Here is a 21,362-nt window from a genome sequence, read left to right on the forward strand (position 1 = left end):
CTTTAGACGTGCTTCTCAAAGGGCTGCTCTTGTAACATTTGTGGGTGATCAGGCAGGCCCAACGTACAGTCAGAAATTTTATCCCTGAAGAAGGCGGGGGGAAGTAGAAGATAAATGGAGGACAAAAGAAAAAGAAGTCAGAGGCGCCTGTGTTGAGATAAGCCAAAACAGAAGCCTCAGGAAATACTCTGGGCACCCGGACCAAAGGCGGACAACCTCAGAAACTATATGGGGAGAAGCAGTCTGTATACGGTAGGCACTTAGGAGATTTGTTAAATAAATTAATTTATACATTAATTAAAAGATGAAAGATTAGTTTTTTAAAAAAATATTTCTACTAAGTAAATTCTTTGTTGATTATTTTAATCTTCAGATTCTCATGCTGTTCATGTTGACAGGCATTTGATTGCATTTGTCGGCTGTGTTTTTCCATCATTTCTGTAAATTATTGGGATTACACGTGATTTCCTCATTATAGTTCATACATTTCTTTATTTTAACAGTTTTACAGTTATTCCCATATTAATTTTATAATAATAAATTAAAAATAACTTCTAATGTATACCTCATTAGAGAAGGACCATGTCTATCGTATTACCGTTGTATCCCCAGCTTTCCACAGTGCTTGATATAGAACATATACATTTGTTAATGAATGAATTTGTTGGCATGGGGAGGGGAACAAGTAAGCTTCCAAAAATGTGTGCAGCAAAATAAAAGTGGGAAATTCGTCACCAAGGTCAGAGAAGTTCCTAGGAAACTTAAGTTTCAGAAGAAGAGAATGATTTGGGATAAGTTATAATAAAATACCATCCTAACTAGTAGAAATGGACATCAGTTAGGCTCCTAGTTTTTTCAAGTTCTTATGCCTTTTTTTTTCTTTTCTACTTCATAGCTCCACCTGAAGAAGACTGCACATCAGTCACAGACCTGCCCAATACCTTTGAAGGACCAATTACCATAAGTACGTATCTCTTTTAACCTTGATTGAGTTTTCCTATTCTTGGAGAAAGGATGAGGTCCATTTTCTATGTTTTATAAAATAGCACTTATTTCCCTAAGGTTAGGGACAGTGGCTATGATTTACCATCCCTTCCCCTTTTCCTTCGATGACTTAAAACTGCTCTCTGGTTTACCCCAATACATTGTTCCTCAAACATCAGTCATCTGAAAACTTTCACATTTTTTTGGCATCTCTGTGGACACAGAACTATCTTTTAATTGATATTTTTCATTTAACTGACCCATTCTTTTCTACTTAAAATACATTAAAAAAAAACTGCAAATGGAAAGCCAACATCTCTGATTATAAATAAAACGTAACCTTAAAAATAAATGTAAGAAAAATTAAATGGTGTTTTTAAATTCTAGCTGCTGAAGGCTCTGAGTCTGAGCAATGTTCGCTCTCTCAGAGACAGGGATTGATAAGGGTCAGGGGTAGGGACATTCTGGCCCCCCAAATTTTCTGTTTGGTTTAACTGGAGTATTGAAAAATGATAATAAAGGATACAAACTTCCTGATATGCGTTTCAGCATGATTTACAACATGTCGACCTGAAACCATCTTGATTATCCTCAGAAGTAGGCAGTTAGCACTGTGGAAAACAGAATATTTCAGCCAGAACTTTCAAGTAGGTCAACCTGTTAACCTTGACCTGATCGACTCTGAGCCTCATTTTTTGAGAAGTATCACAGTGACGAGGAGGCTGGATTTCTGCCTCCTAAGAGCCAGACCCCTCCGTGTGCATGGGGACAGTGATGATGGTGGCAGGGGGACCAGAATCGTCCTGGACCACACGGTTCCAGCCCCCCAGAGTTAGGAAAGAGATTGCCCCTGGCCTATACCTTGGAAAAGGAAGGGGAGGCCTGCACTGTGAGGTGTGCTGTCTACATCAGGCCTGGTTTGAAATCCTAGTTCTTTACCACCCGGGTGATCTGAGCCTCAGTTTTCTCATCCGAGTAATGAAACAACATATGAAATTTGTCATGAAAATTAAGAAAGATAATGTGTCTGATGCACGCCTGGCCCATAGTAGATGCTCAATAAATGCCCCATTTCCTTGGTCCCCACAGATCTCTCTCAAAGTCTAGACCTGTTCAAGTTTAGTCATATTTTCTCGTCAGAGCTTTATCTGCAGAGATAATTAGGGTGATTGAGACTTTGGAATGTTTTCAAATTTATGTTTTATTAATAGTTCTACTTGGGCAATCTAGATAGGCAGACAGACAGACTCTTTGGTCCTACCAATGCCATACAGCAGAAAATCATTTCCGCTAAATGCACACTTGTGAAGTGAGTGACCCATGCTTGAAGGCAACAGACACATTTAGAGGAGAACGATGAAAGAAGTCCTCCTTGCTCTTTCTCCTCCTGTCATTCTAGTCATCTGCTTGTTTAAACCAGAGACTTTGACCTTTGCACACATCTGTGCTTCTTCATTTTAGGTTGAATTTCACAGAAGATGGCAGAGGCTCTGTCGATATTTAAGCATGCTGATTTCTTAGCCAGGACTGGAAGTTCATTTAAACTGACAACATTTGCCGCTTAGAAAGAAAATTTAATTCTTTGTGGATTTTTAAATTTATAGGCATACCTCAGAGGTATTGCGGGTTAGGTTTCAGACCACCGCAATAAAGTGAATATTGCAATAAATTGTTTTGGTTTCCCAGCACATAGAGAAATTACATTTATACTATACTGTAGTCCAAGTGTGTAATAGCATTATGTTTTAAAAAAACGTGCCTTAATTAAAAATATTTTATTGCTAAAAAATGCTAACCATTATCTAACAACGCAGAGTTTCCACAAGCCTTCAAGGTGTAAAACACAGTATCTGTGAAGCTATAAAGTGAAGCACAAATAAATGAGTTATGCTTGTATATTCCCTGCTGAGACCGATCACTTCTTTGTCTCCTATTTCAAATCCTTTCTCGAAATTGGTGGAATTAATAGCAACAAATATCACATGCACTTGAGAAGGGAGGCTAGGGACCAGGCAGGAGAATTATCACTTATTGAGCACCAACTCTGTTTTGAATACTACGCTAAGCACTTTCCATACAACATATCATATAGTGCTCATAGCAGAAGGTAGTATCATCCCTATTTTACAAATGATGAAACTGAAGCTCAGAGGGTTACCTACCTTGTCTAGAGCCACACGAAGCTGAGATTCGAACCTGGGGACTCCCAAACACACCCTTTTTCCCCCACCGCATTTCCAGGGTGTGTGGGTGGGCAGGGAGAGTTCACTTTCTTAGTGCATCGGTCACTCTATCCCCCCAACTAGAGAGGTAGTTAGGTGTTGGTTTGCTTCATAAAAAAGAAAAATAGCTTTGAAGTCTTCTAAGATAAGCCACAGTTTTCCTGCAGTCGGAAAACGTCAGCTGTCCAGCTCTGAAAGTGCCTTCTCTGTCTCCCAGCTATTGTTAACCGTGACGGCACCCGGTACACCAAGAAAGGGGAATACAGAACTAACCCCGATGACATCAACCCCAGCACCACTCCCGAGGAGGACATGAGCAGTGGATCCTCCAGTGAGAGAAGCACTTCAGGGGGCTACAACATCTTCCACACCCATCTTCCAACCGTGTACCCGACCCCGGACCAAGATAGTCCCTGGGTCCCCAGCAACCCAGAGACTACCCCAGCTACCAGTAAGGAGAATGAATCACTGTGCTTTCCAATAGCAATTCGTTTGCAAAAACCGTCTCTGCTCTTCCTGAGCGATCCCCGCTCACCTGTTGATTGCCTCCGTCTCTAGAAGGTGGTGACATCACCTGGGGAGGCGGGCTGCTGTGGTCGTCAGTGCACCGTATGCATTGACTGCTACCGCCTACCTTTTTTTTTTCATCTACAAGAAGTACCATATTGGAGGTTTTTCAGAAGAACTTCCCTTGTTCTCTTGTCCCAGAGATATGGTGACAGTTCAAGCCTGATGCAGAAGCTATTTTCATTTTTGCATGTTTCCTTCTTGTTCTTATCCATCTGTGGATAAGGTTGTTTTCATAAAGTTGTGATCATAGCACATGCATGCCATTTCATCTGCTACTTTTCTCAGTTTAATTTTATATTTTTAGGTTTTAACCTGATTTATATTCATATTATTAATTGAGTAATAATTAGTCATATTCACCACCCATGATTTGCTAAGCAATTCCTTTGTGTTTGGTCTAAGGAAGCATACCTGATCAAAGTAATCTGCTTAAAAGTTTGCTATCCCAGCTGGTAGGGGAAGGTTCTTAATTCTTGCTTGGTTATGTGGGTGTCATTACTTTGGGACAGCTGGAGTGCAAATATGTAAACACTGCCTTAGATTTCTTTGGGTGTTTGGTCCCGGGGCTTCACTTTCATTGGAAGGTGTTTACATGTTCCCCTTGTCTCCTTCTCTGCTTCCTTCTTTGCTTTTCCCCTATGGTTTGTTTTACAACAGGTTTCCAGATGGGCTGCGTTCCTCCTGTGGAGGATTATTCACGCTCAAATAGGGCATCTGCTTCTGCAGCAGCTTTCCTACTATGGTGTGGATTTTCTCTTTTCCTGGCTACGGCTCTTGAGGGGTGGAACTCGGGTCTTCAAAGAGCGTGGCAGAAATTTACTGGTTTGCAAATGCTCCAGACAGGGCCCTTTTCTATTCCTCATCACCCAGAAGCCAGGGAAATCACCAGAGCACTAGGATTTTTTTTTTTTTAACATCTTTATTGGAGTATAATTGCTTCACAATGATGTGTTAGTTTCTGCTTTATAACAAAGTGAATCAGCTATACATATACATATATCCCCATATCCCCTCCCTCTTGCGTCTCCCTCCCACCCTCCCTATCCCACCCCTCTAAGTGGTCACAAAGCACCGAGCCGATCTCCCTGTGCTATGCGGCTGCTTCCCACTAGCTATCTATTTTACGTTTGGTAGTGTATATATGTCCATGCCACTCTCTCACTTCGTCTCAGCTTACCCTTCCCCCTCCCCGTGTCCTCAAGTCCATTCTCTACGTCTGCGTCTTTATTCCTGTCCTGCCCCTAGGTTCTTCAGAACCTTTTTTTTTTTTTTTAGATTCCATATATATGTGTTAGCATACAGTATTTGTTTTTCTCTTTCTGACTTACTTCACTCTGTATGACAGTCTCTAGGTCCATCCACCTCTCTACAACTAACTCAATTTCGTTTCTTTTTATGGTGGCTAATATTCCATTGTATATAGGTGCCACATCTTCTTTATCCATTCATCTGTCGACGGACACTTAGGTTTTAATGTAAGGTTACTTTCTCAACAGTGTCTTAAATTTCTGTTAGCATCTGGCTGAGAAGGGTGATACAAATAGGGTTGGGTTGTGATCATTCTCCTCAGATTCTCTGAAACATTTCAAAAAGCACATATTTTCAAACTTCCCATGATTTCCCAGATTATTAGCTCTCCAAAGATTGTGTCACTGTATTGTCTGTAATTCCATGGACAACCCTTCTTGAGAGAAGTTTCTGCAAACCAGGCAGGTGGGCTGCTACTTACTTGCTGCGTCTTGAGTTCCCTGCCTTCATAAAGTAGCCACATTGAAGGGGTTTATCATCAGGACATGCAATTTTGTCAGATGTTGGCAAACGCAACAACTAGTGGTCTCAGCAGGAAGCAGATCGGGTCTATCCTAAAGTACCATTTCCCACCAAAGAAGAAAATAGTGACAAAAGATATCTTGTGGGAACCAGATGAAATTAACAAGCTGCTGACAGCCTATAGAGAAATAGTATTTCACATGTCCTTTAAAAAATGCAATGAGGACATTTTATAAACATTCATAGCACATCTTTTAAAGGACCGCGCCTCTCCTGCCTTAGTCAGCAAACAGATTTTGAAGACCTACTACGTACCAAGCTATTCTAATGCCTGGGACCTATTGGTAAACACCATTAGAAAGTAATATTGAGGAGAAGTAAGGATTAGTAACCTAGTCATTCATTCAACTGGTATTTGAGGTCTTCTCTGTGCAAGACATTGTTCTATACTAGGGACTCAGAGTTGGACCTACCTTCATGGAGCCTATATACTGTTCAGAAATCAAGGAAATGATTTAGTTAAAAGTATGTTTACTTAAATACAAATAGTTCAGGATTTGGGTTGAGAAAAGAATTGTGTTTTCCTCTTTCCAGAGCACTTAGTTAAGTTTCAGTAGTTTAGGAAGAGAGAGACTTGTATGCCCAGCAGAGTGAGTCCAGAGCCAACCTGAGAGTCATGGAAGTGCTCTAGAACCCATTACGGCAGCGCCAAATAGATCAGCTCATGGGAAGAAAGGTGTCAAAGAAAAGAATCAGGTAGAAACTTGAACATAGCGTATGGTGTACTCAAACAAGTTAGCGCTGGTTCATGAATAGACCATAGTTTCTAAGCCCAGTGAGGAGAATCCCAAACCTCATGAGTGTTGGACTCAGAGTTGGGACTTACCAGGAGGGAGTGATTGCAAATCCCCTCTAATGTGTACAGGAGGGCAGAAGTCAAGAGGAGGGCTGGCTGAGCACAGAGAAGAGTATCTTTGGCTTGTGTGGCTGATTCCATCCTTGAGGGTCCTTAGTGGGTGGCAATAGGGAGAGCCAGTGAGAACGACCATCTGGGTAGGTTTTGACTTCCAGCAGGCTTTCTATTATAAATGTTGTTTTTGGAAGTGCTTTCCTGGAGGCATGTCATAAGCCTTTTTTCTATTGGTGATCAGGAATTCTTTGGAATCCAAAAACTTAAACTGATTCAGGAAGCAGACTCCTGCCTTGGAACTCTCTAGTTCCTTGTCTTCTGGGTGTAAAAGAAAAATATGTATGTGTGTGTGTATATATATATAAATATATATATTTAAAATTTTTATCATTATTATTATTTTTTGGTCTGGCATGATCTACCTGGGTGGGGAAAGTTGAAAACTCTGCTGTCTTGGCAGTAGCTTTTTTCATTTTCCCCAAATCGCATGCACCTCTTTTTAGGAAGACAGAAATAATGCCTATTTCTGTCTTGCTTTTGTATGTTTGCTTCCTGTTGGTCTCTATCTGATGTACTATAGGGTGAGGGTGTCCAGAGTTCTGCATCTTTAATAAAGTTACTGAGGTAAGAAAGTGGTGGAAAGTGGAAAATTTGCAGATTTTCCAAGGGGATGCCCAGGTTTATCTGGGGGCATCCGTGGTGAAATTGGTTCCAATCTCTCCAGTCTATTCTGTGCAAATGTGTCCTTTGTAGCATAGAGCATGTTGTGTAGGTAGTTGACATTGGGTGTGTGTAGAGTCAAAGCTTTTAACCTGGAGTTCATGGACATCCAGTAGGTTCAATGATAGGCCATAAGCTATTTAAGAGCCACCAAAAATATGCAAAACTTTGAGAATACGTATGTGTAGGATCTGTTTTTCGAGGAGAGAAGCAATAACTTATATCAGATTTTCAAGGGCGCATATGACTCAAAATGGTTTTTAAAAATCTCACCTGGTTTAGATGTTTATCCTGATGATTTTGCCATTCTTCGTCTACAGGGAAACATTCTCGACTCAAGTCTAGCTTGAGAGTCAAGTGGGAGATTTCAAATTGCAAAATAGCACCGATTATCCTTTCTCTAATTTGCATAGAGTCCAGAATTTCTCTAACTTGGGCAGTTGTGTTTCTTTTCTGGAAACACATTCTGAATTAGAATTAAAAGTGACAGAAAGTGTTAGATGGATACTTGACAAAGCTTTATCTGATTTCAACACTTTGAATACACACCCTTTGCAAAGTTCCTGCTCAAGTATAAAGCTTGACTTGAGATTAATGAGTGTGGGTGGAACTTTGAAATGCCAGTTGTCATCACAAGCTTCCTGGGTAAAATGATAGACAGATCCAAAAGATACAAGCAAACACCTCTAAAGATATTCCGAAAATAAATGAATGATCCAGTTCATGGCTGGGTCACCCAATCAGGTAGCTATAAAATCTCTTTTCCATCACGGGTTATTCAGTTGCTACTTGGGTTTGTTCTGAGCCTGTATTCAGGGGTCTCCGTTTGAAGAATGGGTAGCACTCTGTGGTTATCCATACAGAATTTGCATTTCTGATGTTGTCCTAAGATTCTAAGAGACTTTAGGAGACTGGAAAGATAAAATCAGGCCTCACTCTTCTCTAATCTTCACTCTATAGTATATGCATACATTTTATATAGACAGGACTGAGAGTAAAGGTTTTCTAGAAAGACCTCACAAAATTATATTTTCATAATCGATCCAGTTACTTCAACGGTGCCCTCAAACAGCCTTCTTCCACGTATCAGGGGTTGCTGGGGCTATGTGTGTGGGAATGCAGCAGCTCAGGAGCAAAATAATTGGATATGGCCCCCATTTGGTAATTCACAGCCTAAGACTCAGGAGGATCAGACAACAACAGCAATGACAGGTAAACTGTTACGTCTTTTGCTTATCTGTTGTCCTAAATGCCAAGCCTTTCAATGTTAACGGAAGGGACACCATTATCATGCTGAAGTTTCCTACTGATGTTCTGTCACCATCCTTAGAACAGGATCTTGGTACCATTTCATTTAACAGAGAGGCCCACAGATCTGGGGACATGACTGGATTCTGCCCAATGTCCTACTTGTTTTCCTTTGGCAACATGCACGTAGAATCAGAATTATTTTTCCTTCAGAGCTTCAATTAAGAGATTAATTCAGAACATGTCCTCTTGAAAGAAGTCTATTAGAAAATGCATACTCCTACTTTCCACTGCTCTAATTATCACAGCCAGTAATAATAATAGAGGAAAATACTGATTTACAGATGGAAAGTATGGGCCCTGAGCAATTGTTTGGACATCTGATGCCTCAACTACAAAGCGTGGGAAGTGGCCTGTTGCTTTATATCAAAATCTAGGCCTCTAAAAAGCTCCCTGGATGTACGACTGTTAATTCTAAATCACTGTAAAATGTTTTTGAGAGTTTGAGAGCTTTTGCGGAAAAAAGATTCAAAGTCTATAACAATGGGGTATTATAAGCATACCTTCACTTACTAACTTTCGTTGATGGAGGATATGGCCATATTTCAAAATAATTAAGCATGTTTTATGCAGGAAAAGAGTTATACAAATGGTCCTTTACATTTGCTTAGCTTATAATACATTGAATAAACTGTATTTTTTATTTGCACAAATACTCCTGTGAGGAAAATAGTACTGATGTTATGTTATAATTGCATATCATACTGATTAAGATAATGCTGGAGAGAGAGAGAGAGAGAGAGAGAGACTGACTGCAGAATTTAAACAATGGTATTTTTAAAATGTTGACAATGTTCATCTTCATAGTACAAACACTGTGAAGGAAAAGGTCTTGTCAGTACTTCATCTTGTGACACTTCTGGGCTTTCTTGATAACTGGAAAAAAGAAATCTAATTCACTTTACTTTTGTACTTGGCGATTTAATGATGGTTTCAGCCTCTCTGCTTGAACTTTCTTCAGTTTTTTGTCTACTGTTCTCTACTGTTCTTCTGATGCACATCATGGTTGCAGAAATGGCAGTCTCTGGAAGTTTTCAAGTCAAGACTCTTGCTTCTGGTCTTGTCAGTGAGATCATTGGGTCACTTCATCTTCGTTTGTCTTTCCTGATTGATTATCCTATTTTCAAAAACTGGGTCTCAAAATGTTCTGTTCTGCTTTGCAAAATCTAGTGTTGATATAAAAGCGACCATGGGCAAGGCTGCTAGGGAATTTGGATGCCAACTAAAGTGGAATGGCATCTCTTTCAGGCTTCCACCTCATGTGTCCTTCTTGCACGTATCAGGGGTTGCTGGGGCTATGTGTGTGGGACTGCTGGCAGAAGTGTCATACCCTAAATTCTTGGAGGATGATATTGGTTGACCAAGATAGAATGTGTAGAAGATGATGCACGAGGACTCATCATCCTTTAGCATCAAAGACTCTCAGATGTGGAGAGGATCTTAAACAGTCTCGTTCCATCAACATTTCCAATCGTTTAATCTTTGACACAATTTTCCTGCTAAGTGCCCTTTCTGATGGTGGGGGTTATAATACTTTCTGTATAATACTGTCATTGTTGGAGAGTTCAGATTATTACCTTTTTAAATCTAACATCTGGAAGAATATTGATCTCCCTGAAATTTTCACCACAGGTCCTAGTTTGACCTTTTAGGAACACCAACAAAACTTTAATCCCTTGTTTATGTTATCGCCTTTCAAAATTCAAAGACAGCTCTCATGCTCTCCTCAAGACTTCTCTCTTGTTTAATCATCCCAACTTCAGACAAGTCAAGGTCTGTCCAGCACAGCTTTTTCATCTTCAAGTTGAGGAGCATGAACCAGATGTTGTTTAAGATCCTTCCATCTCTGACATTCTTTGAACCCTGGTTTGGGCCTTGGAAAGAAATGGAACTTCTGTGCTTTTTCCCTTTCTTTCCGCCATCTGTATCATGTATAGATGACTCTTGAGTGGTAAAAGAATGAAAGCACATACAATGCTATTTCTTAGGCACTGATAATTAACCTTTCAACAATCAATTCAATTATGGTTACAACAGCTGTGATGAGCACTAGTGGTACAACTTCCAAAACAGCAACCAAGAGGCAAGGAGCCCAGGATTGGTTTTCTTGGTGGTTTCAGCCATCAGCATCCAAGATTCATCTTCACACCACAACAGTAATGGCTGGTAACGAGTTATTATTATCTCATTTCTTATGTTTTCTTGGCAGTCTTCAGTAATTTTCATTAACCTTGGGGATACTGTCAAAGTCTAAAGTTCATGCTCGTTTCACAAATGTTTTTCATGACCCTGAGATCTATATGTTTGACTTCTTAGTACTAATAAGCAGATTTCTTCTTTCTATTCTATAGAATTAATGTAGCCAAGGAGGAGGCTAATATGGGAGCTGGAGAAGGGGGCTAGGTCTCTCTCGATGACAGAACAGAACTTTGACTCTGAAAGATGTTCTAAAATGACTGAAGTGATAAAAAAAGTTCTTGACTTTTCATGAGAAAATAAAATAGCATAGGGAGAGCTCACAAAAATCTCCATCAGTGGAACTGCTTTTGGGATAGATACTCGTAGGATGCAAAGATCAATGGTCATTCTGAAAGATAGCATGAATCTCATTCAAAATATAGGAAACCCCTTTCTAGTAAAGAGACATCTACAGTAACCACTGCGAAGAGGTGGAGGCTTTCCATCTCCTTTCCTAGGATTGCATCCAAAAGGGAAAAAGTGAGAATTTTCCCAAATATTGGCTACAGTCCATTCTAGTCAACCCTTTTGGTTGACTAATAAATGCCCCGCAAAATTTCTCTGTTAATTGACTAATTTTGTTTGTTTGTTTGTTTGTTTGTTTTTGGCTACATGCTAAAGTATTGATGGGAACTGCAGTATAGCTTTCATTTGCGTTCAGAGCTACAGTAATCGAATGCTAGAGAAGATCAAACCTCATAGCTGGGTGACTAGCAAATAGTGAATACAACTAAGGGATTTTTAGAAATGACTGACGTGTTTCGATTCCAAGGTTTTACTGAAGGTGGCTTGATAAAACAAATAGGCACGTGTGAAACCTTTTCGTTCTATTCTTGACACCCTAGCTTTCATGGCATATGGTTAATAAGCTAATAATAAATGCATCTGAAAGCATGGGGCTGTGTTTATTGGCCTTTTTTTTTTCTTTTACTTGTTTGGTAGGGTTATGTCCATATTTATTCTTTTAACTTCCTTAAAAAGAGTGTTCAGTTGTGAGGATCATAGCCAGCTGTTTTTAGATCTATACATTAGCTTCAGAGACCAGAATATAAGAATTTGGGGTATAGAAGTCAAATCTCTCTCTTTCTTCTTATGATCTTGGGAATCCTTTCATACATTCTGTGCCTGATTTTCTTCCTTTGTCAAATGGGTTGCTTGGCATCCAGCTCAGCCACTAATGCAAGTCACCACAACAGGTACGGATTCAAATATCATCTCAGCAGGCTGGGAGGCAACTGAAGAAAATGAAGATGAAAGTGACAGACACCCCAGTTATTCTGGATCAGACATTGATGATGATGAAGATTTTATCTCCAGCACCAGTAAGAATAATCAATTCCTGTAGAACCATCTATGCCAGGCTTATCGATTAATCTGAGTGATGCCCAAGAGTATCGATCTTAGGAAATAGTTAATATGAAAATTGAGCATAAGCCTATGATCACAGGTTAATTATACCTTGATGAGATTATGAAGGAAAAAACTGATTTTTTTTTTAATGGAAGCCAAAATATATTTGGAGGAGAAGTGGAAAAAATATCTTTTATAAAATTTCTAATGCCTCAGGTACTTCCTGTTTTGTTTATTTATGTGTTAAAACTGAGCTATGTAACAAAACAGTGCCAATTATTAAAAACACATAGTGGAACCATTGCATAATAGTATCCCAATTCGTGACAATTATAAAACTTTTTGAGAACAGAGATGGAAATTGAGCTGAAAGGTCCTTTAAAAAAATTCAAAGGTTGGTCTAATATTCTGCCAAATGACTGAGTTTCCTATACATACCTGTCATGATCTGAGATATTGCTGCACTTAGATGAGATCCTGAACCTGACTCTATCACAGCTCTGCCTTTTTTTTTTAGAGAAGATGTGCCTTTGAGGTGCTACATGAGCTCTCTCAGGTCACAGAAGTCCTGTCCATCCAATTGGAACCTGAGGGTTTCATCCCCAAAAGGACAGCACCCCAGGAGGGAGGGGTCCAAAAGCATAGCTTAGGCCTGAGGCGTCTGAGTATATGACATCGATACAACAAATACTCGAGATGAACTATATGCTTTATATCTAAGCTTTCAAGTAGTGTATTCCTTAGTTGGACACCCCTGCAGAGCTTAGAGACCTAACAAAGAAACTCTCTTTAGTTACTTCAAAAAGAAAACCAAATACCCCAAGACACTGGAGCTTTACTATTATACTGTCTGCTGGGTTCAGGATGTGGCCACATCTTCTAAGTCGGGCATCAGGAAAGATGTGGTCTTGACACTTGAGAAACTAAACCCTCTTGAGTGGCAAGCCAAACAGATCAACCTGAAAATAAATCGTATCATCAAGCTCCAGGGGAAAACTTGATATTATTTCATCTCTGTGGCATATTTTCCGATTTCAGCTCACTTTTCTTCTTGGCACCTGTGCACGTAATTCAGCATGATGCCCTCTCTCTTCTCTAGGGGTATGATAACTGCCAGTTTTTCATGCTTACTGAGAATGTAGTTAATGATTCTAAACCTGATTTTATTAACTTGTGAAATAGAGCTGATAGTATTATAGTTCTGAAAAGAGTTTTGTATTATTTGGGTATCAAAATAAAGTTTGAAAGAATTAGGATGTATTTGCAAATAACCTTTCAGAAAAGACATTGATTCTGATTTTGTCCTGTTCTTCTGTCAGGTGCATCTCCTCTTCCAGCCCTATCATTTTGGGTGACAGTATCAGGGCACTGGTGGATGTATGCCCCTTTTTATCTTTGGGGAGCTGCTGTGATGGTGGTTGGTTACCTATGGTGTTTTCTACTGAATGTGTGCATCTTGGTTTTCTTTCATTGGCTATGAATGGCTTGCTCATGAAATGCTTTGTGTTTGATGAGAATACCATAGGAGTTTGATATATATAAATATTCAGAAATGTACAGCTAAATCACATGGCTGTTCTAGGTAGATATTCTTTGTTAGAATCAACTATAGGAAAGCTCTGGCTGTGCAGGGTGTTTCTTTCCCCACCAAAACTACTCATAATGTAAACTGGTCATCATGGTATAACTTTTCAGGTGTCTACTCTTCAGCCTGAGGCTCTACATGTAGCACACTTGGCAGTGTTACAGATTCCTTGGGCTTTCCATTGCAGAGGGTCCTTATAGACTGCATGGACAGGCAAAGCGCTGACGTCTTTGGTTCTCCTTGGTGTAGGGCTGGTGTTTTCAAAGCTGTTCTTCCTGCTGCTGCAGCTTCTTTGGCTGCTTTCTCCAGAAGATCTCATGTTCTGACCCCTACGTGTTCTCTGACAGAATGCAAAGGACACTGAGATGCTTAACAGTATGGCTGAAGCAAGCTGAAGGCACTGTCTGCTTTCCCTTCATTTCCACTCAACCATCTATACAGCCTGGTATAGATGACTTACTCTATAGACTAAAGAAGGGAGACATATGCAGAACAAGTGGTGAAGGCTCAAGAAATAACATTCTCCTAATTACTTCAATCATCATTATCACAGTTTCAACCACACCACGGGTTTTTAACCACCCACAACAGAACCAGGATTGGACGCAACCGAGCCCAGGCCATTCGAATCCAGAAGTATCACTTCAGACAACCACAAGGATGACTGGTAATGGGTTACACATACTTAATTAAAGACTTTTTTTCCCTCAAAGTCTTTGATGCTGCAGAGGTCAATCATCGGGACACAGTGGGAAATCCAGTTAATATCTCATCACAGATTCTTAGTGAACTTTCGTGAGGATACTCAGTTCAGCTTAGGAGTCATTTGTCAATGATATCATCTGGGCACAAGACATTTTATGTTGCTTCATTATAAAAATGAATACGGGGCTTCCCCGGTGGCGCAGTGGTTGAGAGTCCGCCTGCCGATGCAGGGGACACGGGTTCGTGCCCCGATCCGGGAAGATCCCACGTGCTGCGGAGCGGCTGGGCCCGTGAGCCATGGCCGCTGAGCCTGCGCGTCCGGAGCCTGTGCTCCGCAACGGGAGAGGCCACAACAGTGAGAGGCCCGCGTACCGCAAAAAAATAAATAAATAAAAAAATAAAAATGAATACATTAAAATGGTTTGTGGTGCTGCTCTTGATAAAGTGGTTGTAGTACAATAACAGGTAGTCATTAAGAAATTTCCATGCCCGTTGGTTTTCTCTTGGGAGATATTAGTGAATTCACTCAAAAGTATTAAGAGGAGATACTCAGAGGTACTATTTAGGCATCGACCATTAGATGGCATGTACTTTAATGAAAAAACAGAACAATCAAAAGTTGGTTGATAAAAAGTCACAGTGTATATAACCATCATCACGACAGATGTGGACAGAAGTAGCACCAGTGCTTATGGAGAAAAATGGACCCAGGAAACACACTCTTCTCTCAGTCACCATGGATATCATGATGAAGAGGAGACCCAGCATCCTACAAGCACAAGTAAGAAGGATGGCAGTCATCAGTTCTGGTTTAGTTGAGTTAGTGAAGTCACTCCAGAGAATGGGGAAGACTTTTTTGCAGACATTGGCTACATCTTGTATTTCCACGCAGTAATTTCTTTTATCCCCAGAGCATGAAAAGCTGCCAGATCTGCACACAGTTTCTTAGAAATTGGAATAAAATACTAACTTGTCAGGTGGCCCAAAAGGCCAAAATGTTTAAAAAGTTAAAATGTGTAAAAATATCTGACATACAGTTTTTGTGTTAAAGTTTCCCAGAGGTTCCATTTGGGTAATTTGTGTGTTTTTATGGAAATGTATGAAGAAGAGTGTGTTCTTTTGATGCTTAGTAGTGGGATCTGGAAAGAAAGCATGACAAGTGCAAGGAGCTTTGGAATTCTTGTTTTCTATAAAGATCTTTGATGAATCCAGTTTCTTTTTCACATTCTGTTCCTTGCTGCATTGTAGAAAGGCATCCCTTGTACTCTTTGGAAGAAAGTCAATCGCTCAGATGGTCTATATATGAATTCCTTGACTGTTCTTTTTTTGTTTTTAAGCCCAGGGTAACTTGGGGAAGGCTTTGACGCTGTTATTTTTACTTATGTGCAAACATCTCAGGTTTCCTAAAACAATTTCAGGTCTCACTACTGGCCTATGAGGATAGGACAAAAAAGGAAGTAAGAAGTGTATACTCTTCTTTTTTTATCTATCTCTCAGAGAGATGCCTATGATGTTTGGAATAAAAGAAGCTTTAATTTAGGGTAACAGCTTGTAGCATTTTAGAAATTATGGTTCAACCATGATGCTCATAGCCTTGAATACTCCTAAAGCAAAAATGTAAGAAACAATCACTTAGAAGCCAAAGAAGTTTGGGAATCCATGTTTTGAGGAGGTCTTCAGACAACAAAAGAAAAGTTTCAGACATCAGCTAGGACTGAATAGGTTACTACCTCCTGAACATTGTACTGAATACACCCATCAGGCCTATATCTCATTATTGACCCCAACAGATTCGATATACGCATGTGGATTATAGGCTGAGTTAACAAAAGAGTCTTCTGATAGAAGAAGGACATAAGAAACAGAAGTCTCTTCAGAATGGGATTCTGTACCAGTCCCTTTTGGTCCTAGCAGTGTATTTTAGAAATTATTTAAGACGGTTAGTACTTAAAAAGTGGAAAACTAAGAGGCTTGGAATTAATGATCCTATTGTCAAAAGGTGGGGGGGAGGGCCATGATTACTGGAGGGTAGTTGCAAAACAGGACATAACAGAACCTAACAGAGGGAAAGCAGCACTGCTGCAGCAATTCTTTTATCAGGACTTGCAAAACATAAGTGATTCTGGTTGGTGATTCTGGGCATTATCAAAAGAACATTTACAACTTCCAGAAGAGAGTCATTTGCAATGAAAATCCATTACTCTGCTAACCCATGTATTGAAGACAACAAGGGGTTACTGGATATTTAAAGGATCATTGTGTTTTATAAAGAGAGAGGTAGAAGTAGTATAGAATAGTGTGTGTGTGTGTGTGTGCACATTTTTTTTCCTTTTTTTTAAACTTTAAGGATGCAGTCTGTGTTTTGGGTTAATTTTTCTTTTTTTGTAGTTACACCCAGTGTTTTCTCTAACTTTATTATTTGTCAGGAGGCAGTGATTTAGTCAAGGGGAGGTAAAACTTAAGATTTTGGGGTTTTTTTCCCCTCCCTCTGGATAACCAGTTAACCCCAGGGATGTTTTGGCCAATGCAAGGGTGAAACAAGGACAGTAAGTTTTATTTTTTAAATGTCTTCACAATTATCAAATCATGCATATTAATTTCTAAAATAATGAAATAAACCAGTTTTACAAGTTGCAAAATATACTTCAGCTTGGCAAGTTTATACACTCTCATTTTTTTTCTTTTTTTAATTGAGGTATAGTTGATATACAGTGTTATAACACTCTCATTTACTTGATGAACTAAAACTTTAGTATTAGTCGCTACAGATGAAAATGTCAGTGGCTTTCTGGTTTTTACCAAAGGCACCCCATTACAATTTCATTTCATTCATTATGCCCTTTTTAAAACTGGACAATTACAGCGCTGACCGTTTGAAATTTTAAGCCTGTCACACACTCCTACCATTTATATAATGCCAAACACTGGCTAGAAAAGTTTTTCTCCACTGAATTAATTTTCTTAAAAAGTCATTTTGGCAATTTTAGATGCTCCATAGACATAACTTTGTAACATGTCAGTGGGGTAGCATCTCAATCATTCCCAGCATCTTTCATGCTGGGCAAATGCACTTCTGGTGTATTTCCAGTGTGTGCAATTATGAGTCGTGTGATCACCTTTTGAGAAGGCTTCCTACTAGGCTTCCTCCAAAATCACTGAAGGCAGGTTAAGTTTTTTCAACGAACATTTCTCTCAGACAAGACGTATGAGGCCATAGACTCGTAAAATAAGAATAATACTGGAATTCATAGACCGTGGTCTGGTCCTAACTTTGTACCAACCTGGCTATATGATTTTGAGCAAATCAAAGCTTCTTTGAGCCCCAGTTTTCCCATCTGAAAAGCTAAAGTATCGGGCCATTTGATTTCTAATATCCCTTTCAAGAGTATCAGTGGTGTCTCTCCTTCCTGCTTTCCTTTTCTACCTTCTCTCCCACATGTATATGCTCTTAAGGTAGAAAGATATGTGTTGGTAAGGAAATTAATTGAACAATAACAGCTCACAATTGACATTCTTCTCACAGCCCGGGCACCCCCTACTAGTACAACGGAAGAAACAGCTACCCAGAAAGAGCAGTGGTTTGAGAATGGATGGCCTGGGGAATATCCCCAAATGCCAAAAGAAGACTCTCATTCAACAGCAGGGACAACTGGTAATGGATGGTTTCACAGGCAGACTTGGGTGAAAACTTCCTCTGGGGTTAAGTACTGGGCGTTGAAGACAGTGAACAAGAAGAGTTTGAAGGAAATGTTACAAGGTGTTACAGTTCCTTAATCACTTACCATTCAGTCAACACAGAGCCAACCCTTAAGTGCACGTAACAAATCACCAGAACAAAAATGGATACAGGCACATAAGGAGACACAGAGAATATGCCCTTACGTACGTCACTTTCAGATCTAATTTTGGGCATCCCCTAGTAAGAGGATGCAGGGACTCCAATCTTATAAAATACTCCCTTTGCTTTTGTAAAGGAATCTGCTCTATGATATGGGTCCAGGCTTTACAACACAGTTCTGTGAAATCCTGGGCTTGTTAGAAAGCTTTTGGTCAGAACCTCAGTAGTCAAAGAAATGGAGCCAGACATTTTGAGAAAAACACCTGTCTGGTGTCATTTGGCCTTTTGTCATGTTTGTTTGGAGATTTCTCCTTGAATGTACAATGTTTTCTTCTTAGATTTATAAAAAACACCTCTTCTCTATATTTGAATTGTGGGACTGGGGAGATTAGACCCAATCTTGTCAACATTTCTAAGTGATGCCAGATAACTTGGCTCTACCAGCTCCTGTGCATGATTCTTTTGTCTGTGTGACAGAAATATTGAAATGCATGCAAGATGCATTCTTGCAAAACAATGTGAATTCCATATCGTTACTTAATATCAGTGAGAAATATCCCTATGTTTTTATTTGCAATATAGAATGTAATGCATGATGTTCTTCTGGTGTGTGGCAGCTTCTGAATGCACAGCTGGCAGAGCAGTGGATTCAGTGACTGGATATGTGGTGTAGTTGTTGCTAAGGGTCTACTATTGTCATCTTTTCTACCTATACGTCTTCAGTGGCTCAGAGTGAAGCCAAAGCACATGCTGCATTCTTATATGCCACTGTGCCATAAATCTCATTGTTAGAAGGTGATGCTTCTAATAGATTCCACTCATGCTTTTGAGATGAATGGCATTTACTTTCATGTTTATCTCAAGGGAAGCTGTTACCTGATTCCTTCTCTAAATCACTACTGGCCTAATGTGCATTTCACTGGGACGTGGTTGTGTAGGAATGACATCATGTGTTTGGACTTCTACACTTCCTCCCTTAGGGGATGGTGGCAACATGGTGTGGGTAAAGAACTATTTCTCCTCCATCTTCACTTGATGTCTATAACTTCTCATCTACCCACTGGAGAAGTCGTTAATGCTTTTGTGACCTCTAGTTCACATGCTGATTGCTAGGAAAAATGAGCATGAATGAACCTATACCTGCTAAAACATTCTGCAACTTCCTGGCCCTCTATATCCGGAAGACGGTTTCATTGTCTTGTATAGAAAATAAAGTCTTTAAAAAATCAGTGTATCCCTGGCCAAATGTCAACTAACACTTTGACAATTGCTTGAACTGCATTGTCACAGCAGCCTCAGCCCGTGACAGCCATCAAAATCAAAGAGTGACAGTGCAGAGCCAAGAGGACCGTTCCTGGACTTATTTCTTCGACCCAGTCTCACATCCAATGGGACGAGGTCATCAAACAGAAAGAAGGATGGGTAATGATCTCTGAGCTTTTTTATATATTATGTTTTTGAAAGCCCTCAAATGGCTCTTTTCCTAGAAATATGCCCTTGGCTTTAGACCAGTCTGCTTTCCTAAGGAACTTTAAGTTTCTTCAAAAATTAGTTTTCTTGGTAAGAGTGATATGCACGTGCATCTGAATCTGAAGTCCTAGGTGAGAGTGGAGAATCTGGCAGGAAGGTTAAAGAAGGATTAGTCCTAAGATGATGGGAGTGGAAGTCATTTCCTCTGAAGAGGAGTAGTTTCAAGATTTCTTTTCCATTTACTTCTAAGTGCAGGGTTTTAAAAAGAATGAAGTGATGGATTCAGTGACTGTCTCCATTATAGACCCAAAGATAAAACTTGTCTTTGGTAGAGAAATCCTAGAGATCAAAAACTGATGAGTACTCATTCCAAACAAGTAACTAAAAGGCTCAGAAAATGGTATTAATTACTCTTGCACACTTAGAAATAAATACTATACCCAGTGACTTAGGATTTAGACCACTCTTGTCCATCAATAAATGTTCATGAATTTAATGAATGGACAACTTTTACACAAGATGGAATCCTTGTTTTCTTAATTAGCATTCTTATTTACCTATAAGCAATTCAAAAACAGAATTAAACAAGAGAGAGTAAGAAAATACTAGCTGGAGTTACGCAAGAATGGAAGATTGTTCTTTTATTTAACAAATTTTTATATTTAAAAGGGATTTTTCCTTTATCAGAACCAGATGACAATGTTCCTGAGAGAATCTGAAAGAATTGGTAGCAGGTGGTGCCCCACTTTTCTCAGTGTTTATGAAGTGGAAGAATCCATGTTTTATCTTTGGGAAGAATCCTTACTATATCCATGAATAGAATTATGCAAGTTTTATTTATTTATTTTTAATTTAACAAGATGTCTTGATCACAGAAATGTAACATTCCAAAAAGCGAGATCAACCAAAAGAACCAATATGGGGAGATGAATTTTCAGTCATAGCATTAAATATATTATTTGGGTCCAAACTCCCAAGGGTATACGTGACACAAAACTACTGAAATGAGTTCTCAGAATGCAATGATAATGTCTCTTGGTATTGAGTTAAACAAAGTTATCTCCAAAATCAATCCAACAGTTTCTATGGTTTCATTTCTCCAGAACCCCCTAACTGTGTTGTACCCAAATATTGGTGATCATATATCCCTTAAAGTACAATCGTCTTAAATATCTGCTAATAGAATTGTATTAATACTTTATGTGCAATGCTTTATGGAGACAAACAATGTACACTTAATTCATGGTCCATGCTCTTAAGGAACTTAAAAGTTAGCCAGGAAAAGAAAACAGTTAGCTTCAAAATAGATCTAACAGTACGATACAATAAGTAATGATGTCGAATGAATATTGCTAGCAATAAACACAAAGGAAATTCAGAGGACCCCTTGGAGAACATCAGAGAAATGTAGATTGGATCTGGTTTTTGAAAAATGGAAAAAACCCTGGTTAGTCAGAGAAAGGGAGGTGGAGAAGGTTTTTCTAGGAAGGAAACACATGTAAGGACAGGCTTAAAGGAAGGAAAGCCAAGGAATGAATTTGGCAGAGTGAATGGATCCGTATGTCACCAAGGAAGATGAGTGAGAATGGTGAGGTTGGGGCCATTATGTTGTGTGGCTGAAGTACCACTTGCAGGCCCGTTACACATTTTATGCACATGGTGGCTAGAGGCTCTGATGATAACCATTGTGGA

The 21,362-nt window shown here is 39.5% G+C and overlaps 1 protein-coding gene across 4 annotated transcripts in view; it reads left to right on the plus strand.

Moving 5' to 3' along the window:
• CD44 (CD44 molecule (IN blood group)) overlaps positions 1–21,362 on the plus strand; it is an 86,286-nt gene that overhangs the window by 44,732 nt on the left and 20,192 nt on the right. For 3 of the 4 annotated variants that reach the window (XM_082843864.1, XM_082843865.1, XM_082843866.1), the window contains exons 4-5: positions 896–964; positions 3,424–3,657. In XM_082843864.1, coding sequence (XP_082699990.1) covers positions 896–964; positions 3,424–3,657 — 303 coding nt within the window. Of the gene's footprint in view, positions 1–895; positions 965–3,423; positions 3,658–10,521; positions 10,651–11,918; positions 12,045–14,210; positions 14,325–15,026; positions 15,144–17,885; positions 18,015–19,490; positions 19,623–21,362 lie in introns of all 4 variants that reach the window. The other variant, XM_082843867.1, reaches the window with a different exon arrangement.

This window comes from Leucopleurus acutus (genome assembly GCF_964270905.1).
Source record: "Leucopleurus acutus genome assembly, chromosome: 8".
NCBI classification, from domain to species: domain Eukaryota; kingdom Metazoa; phylum Chordata; class Mammalia; order Artiodactyla; family Delphinidae; genus Leucopleurus; species Leucopleurus acutus.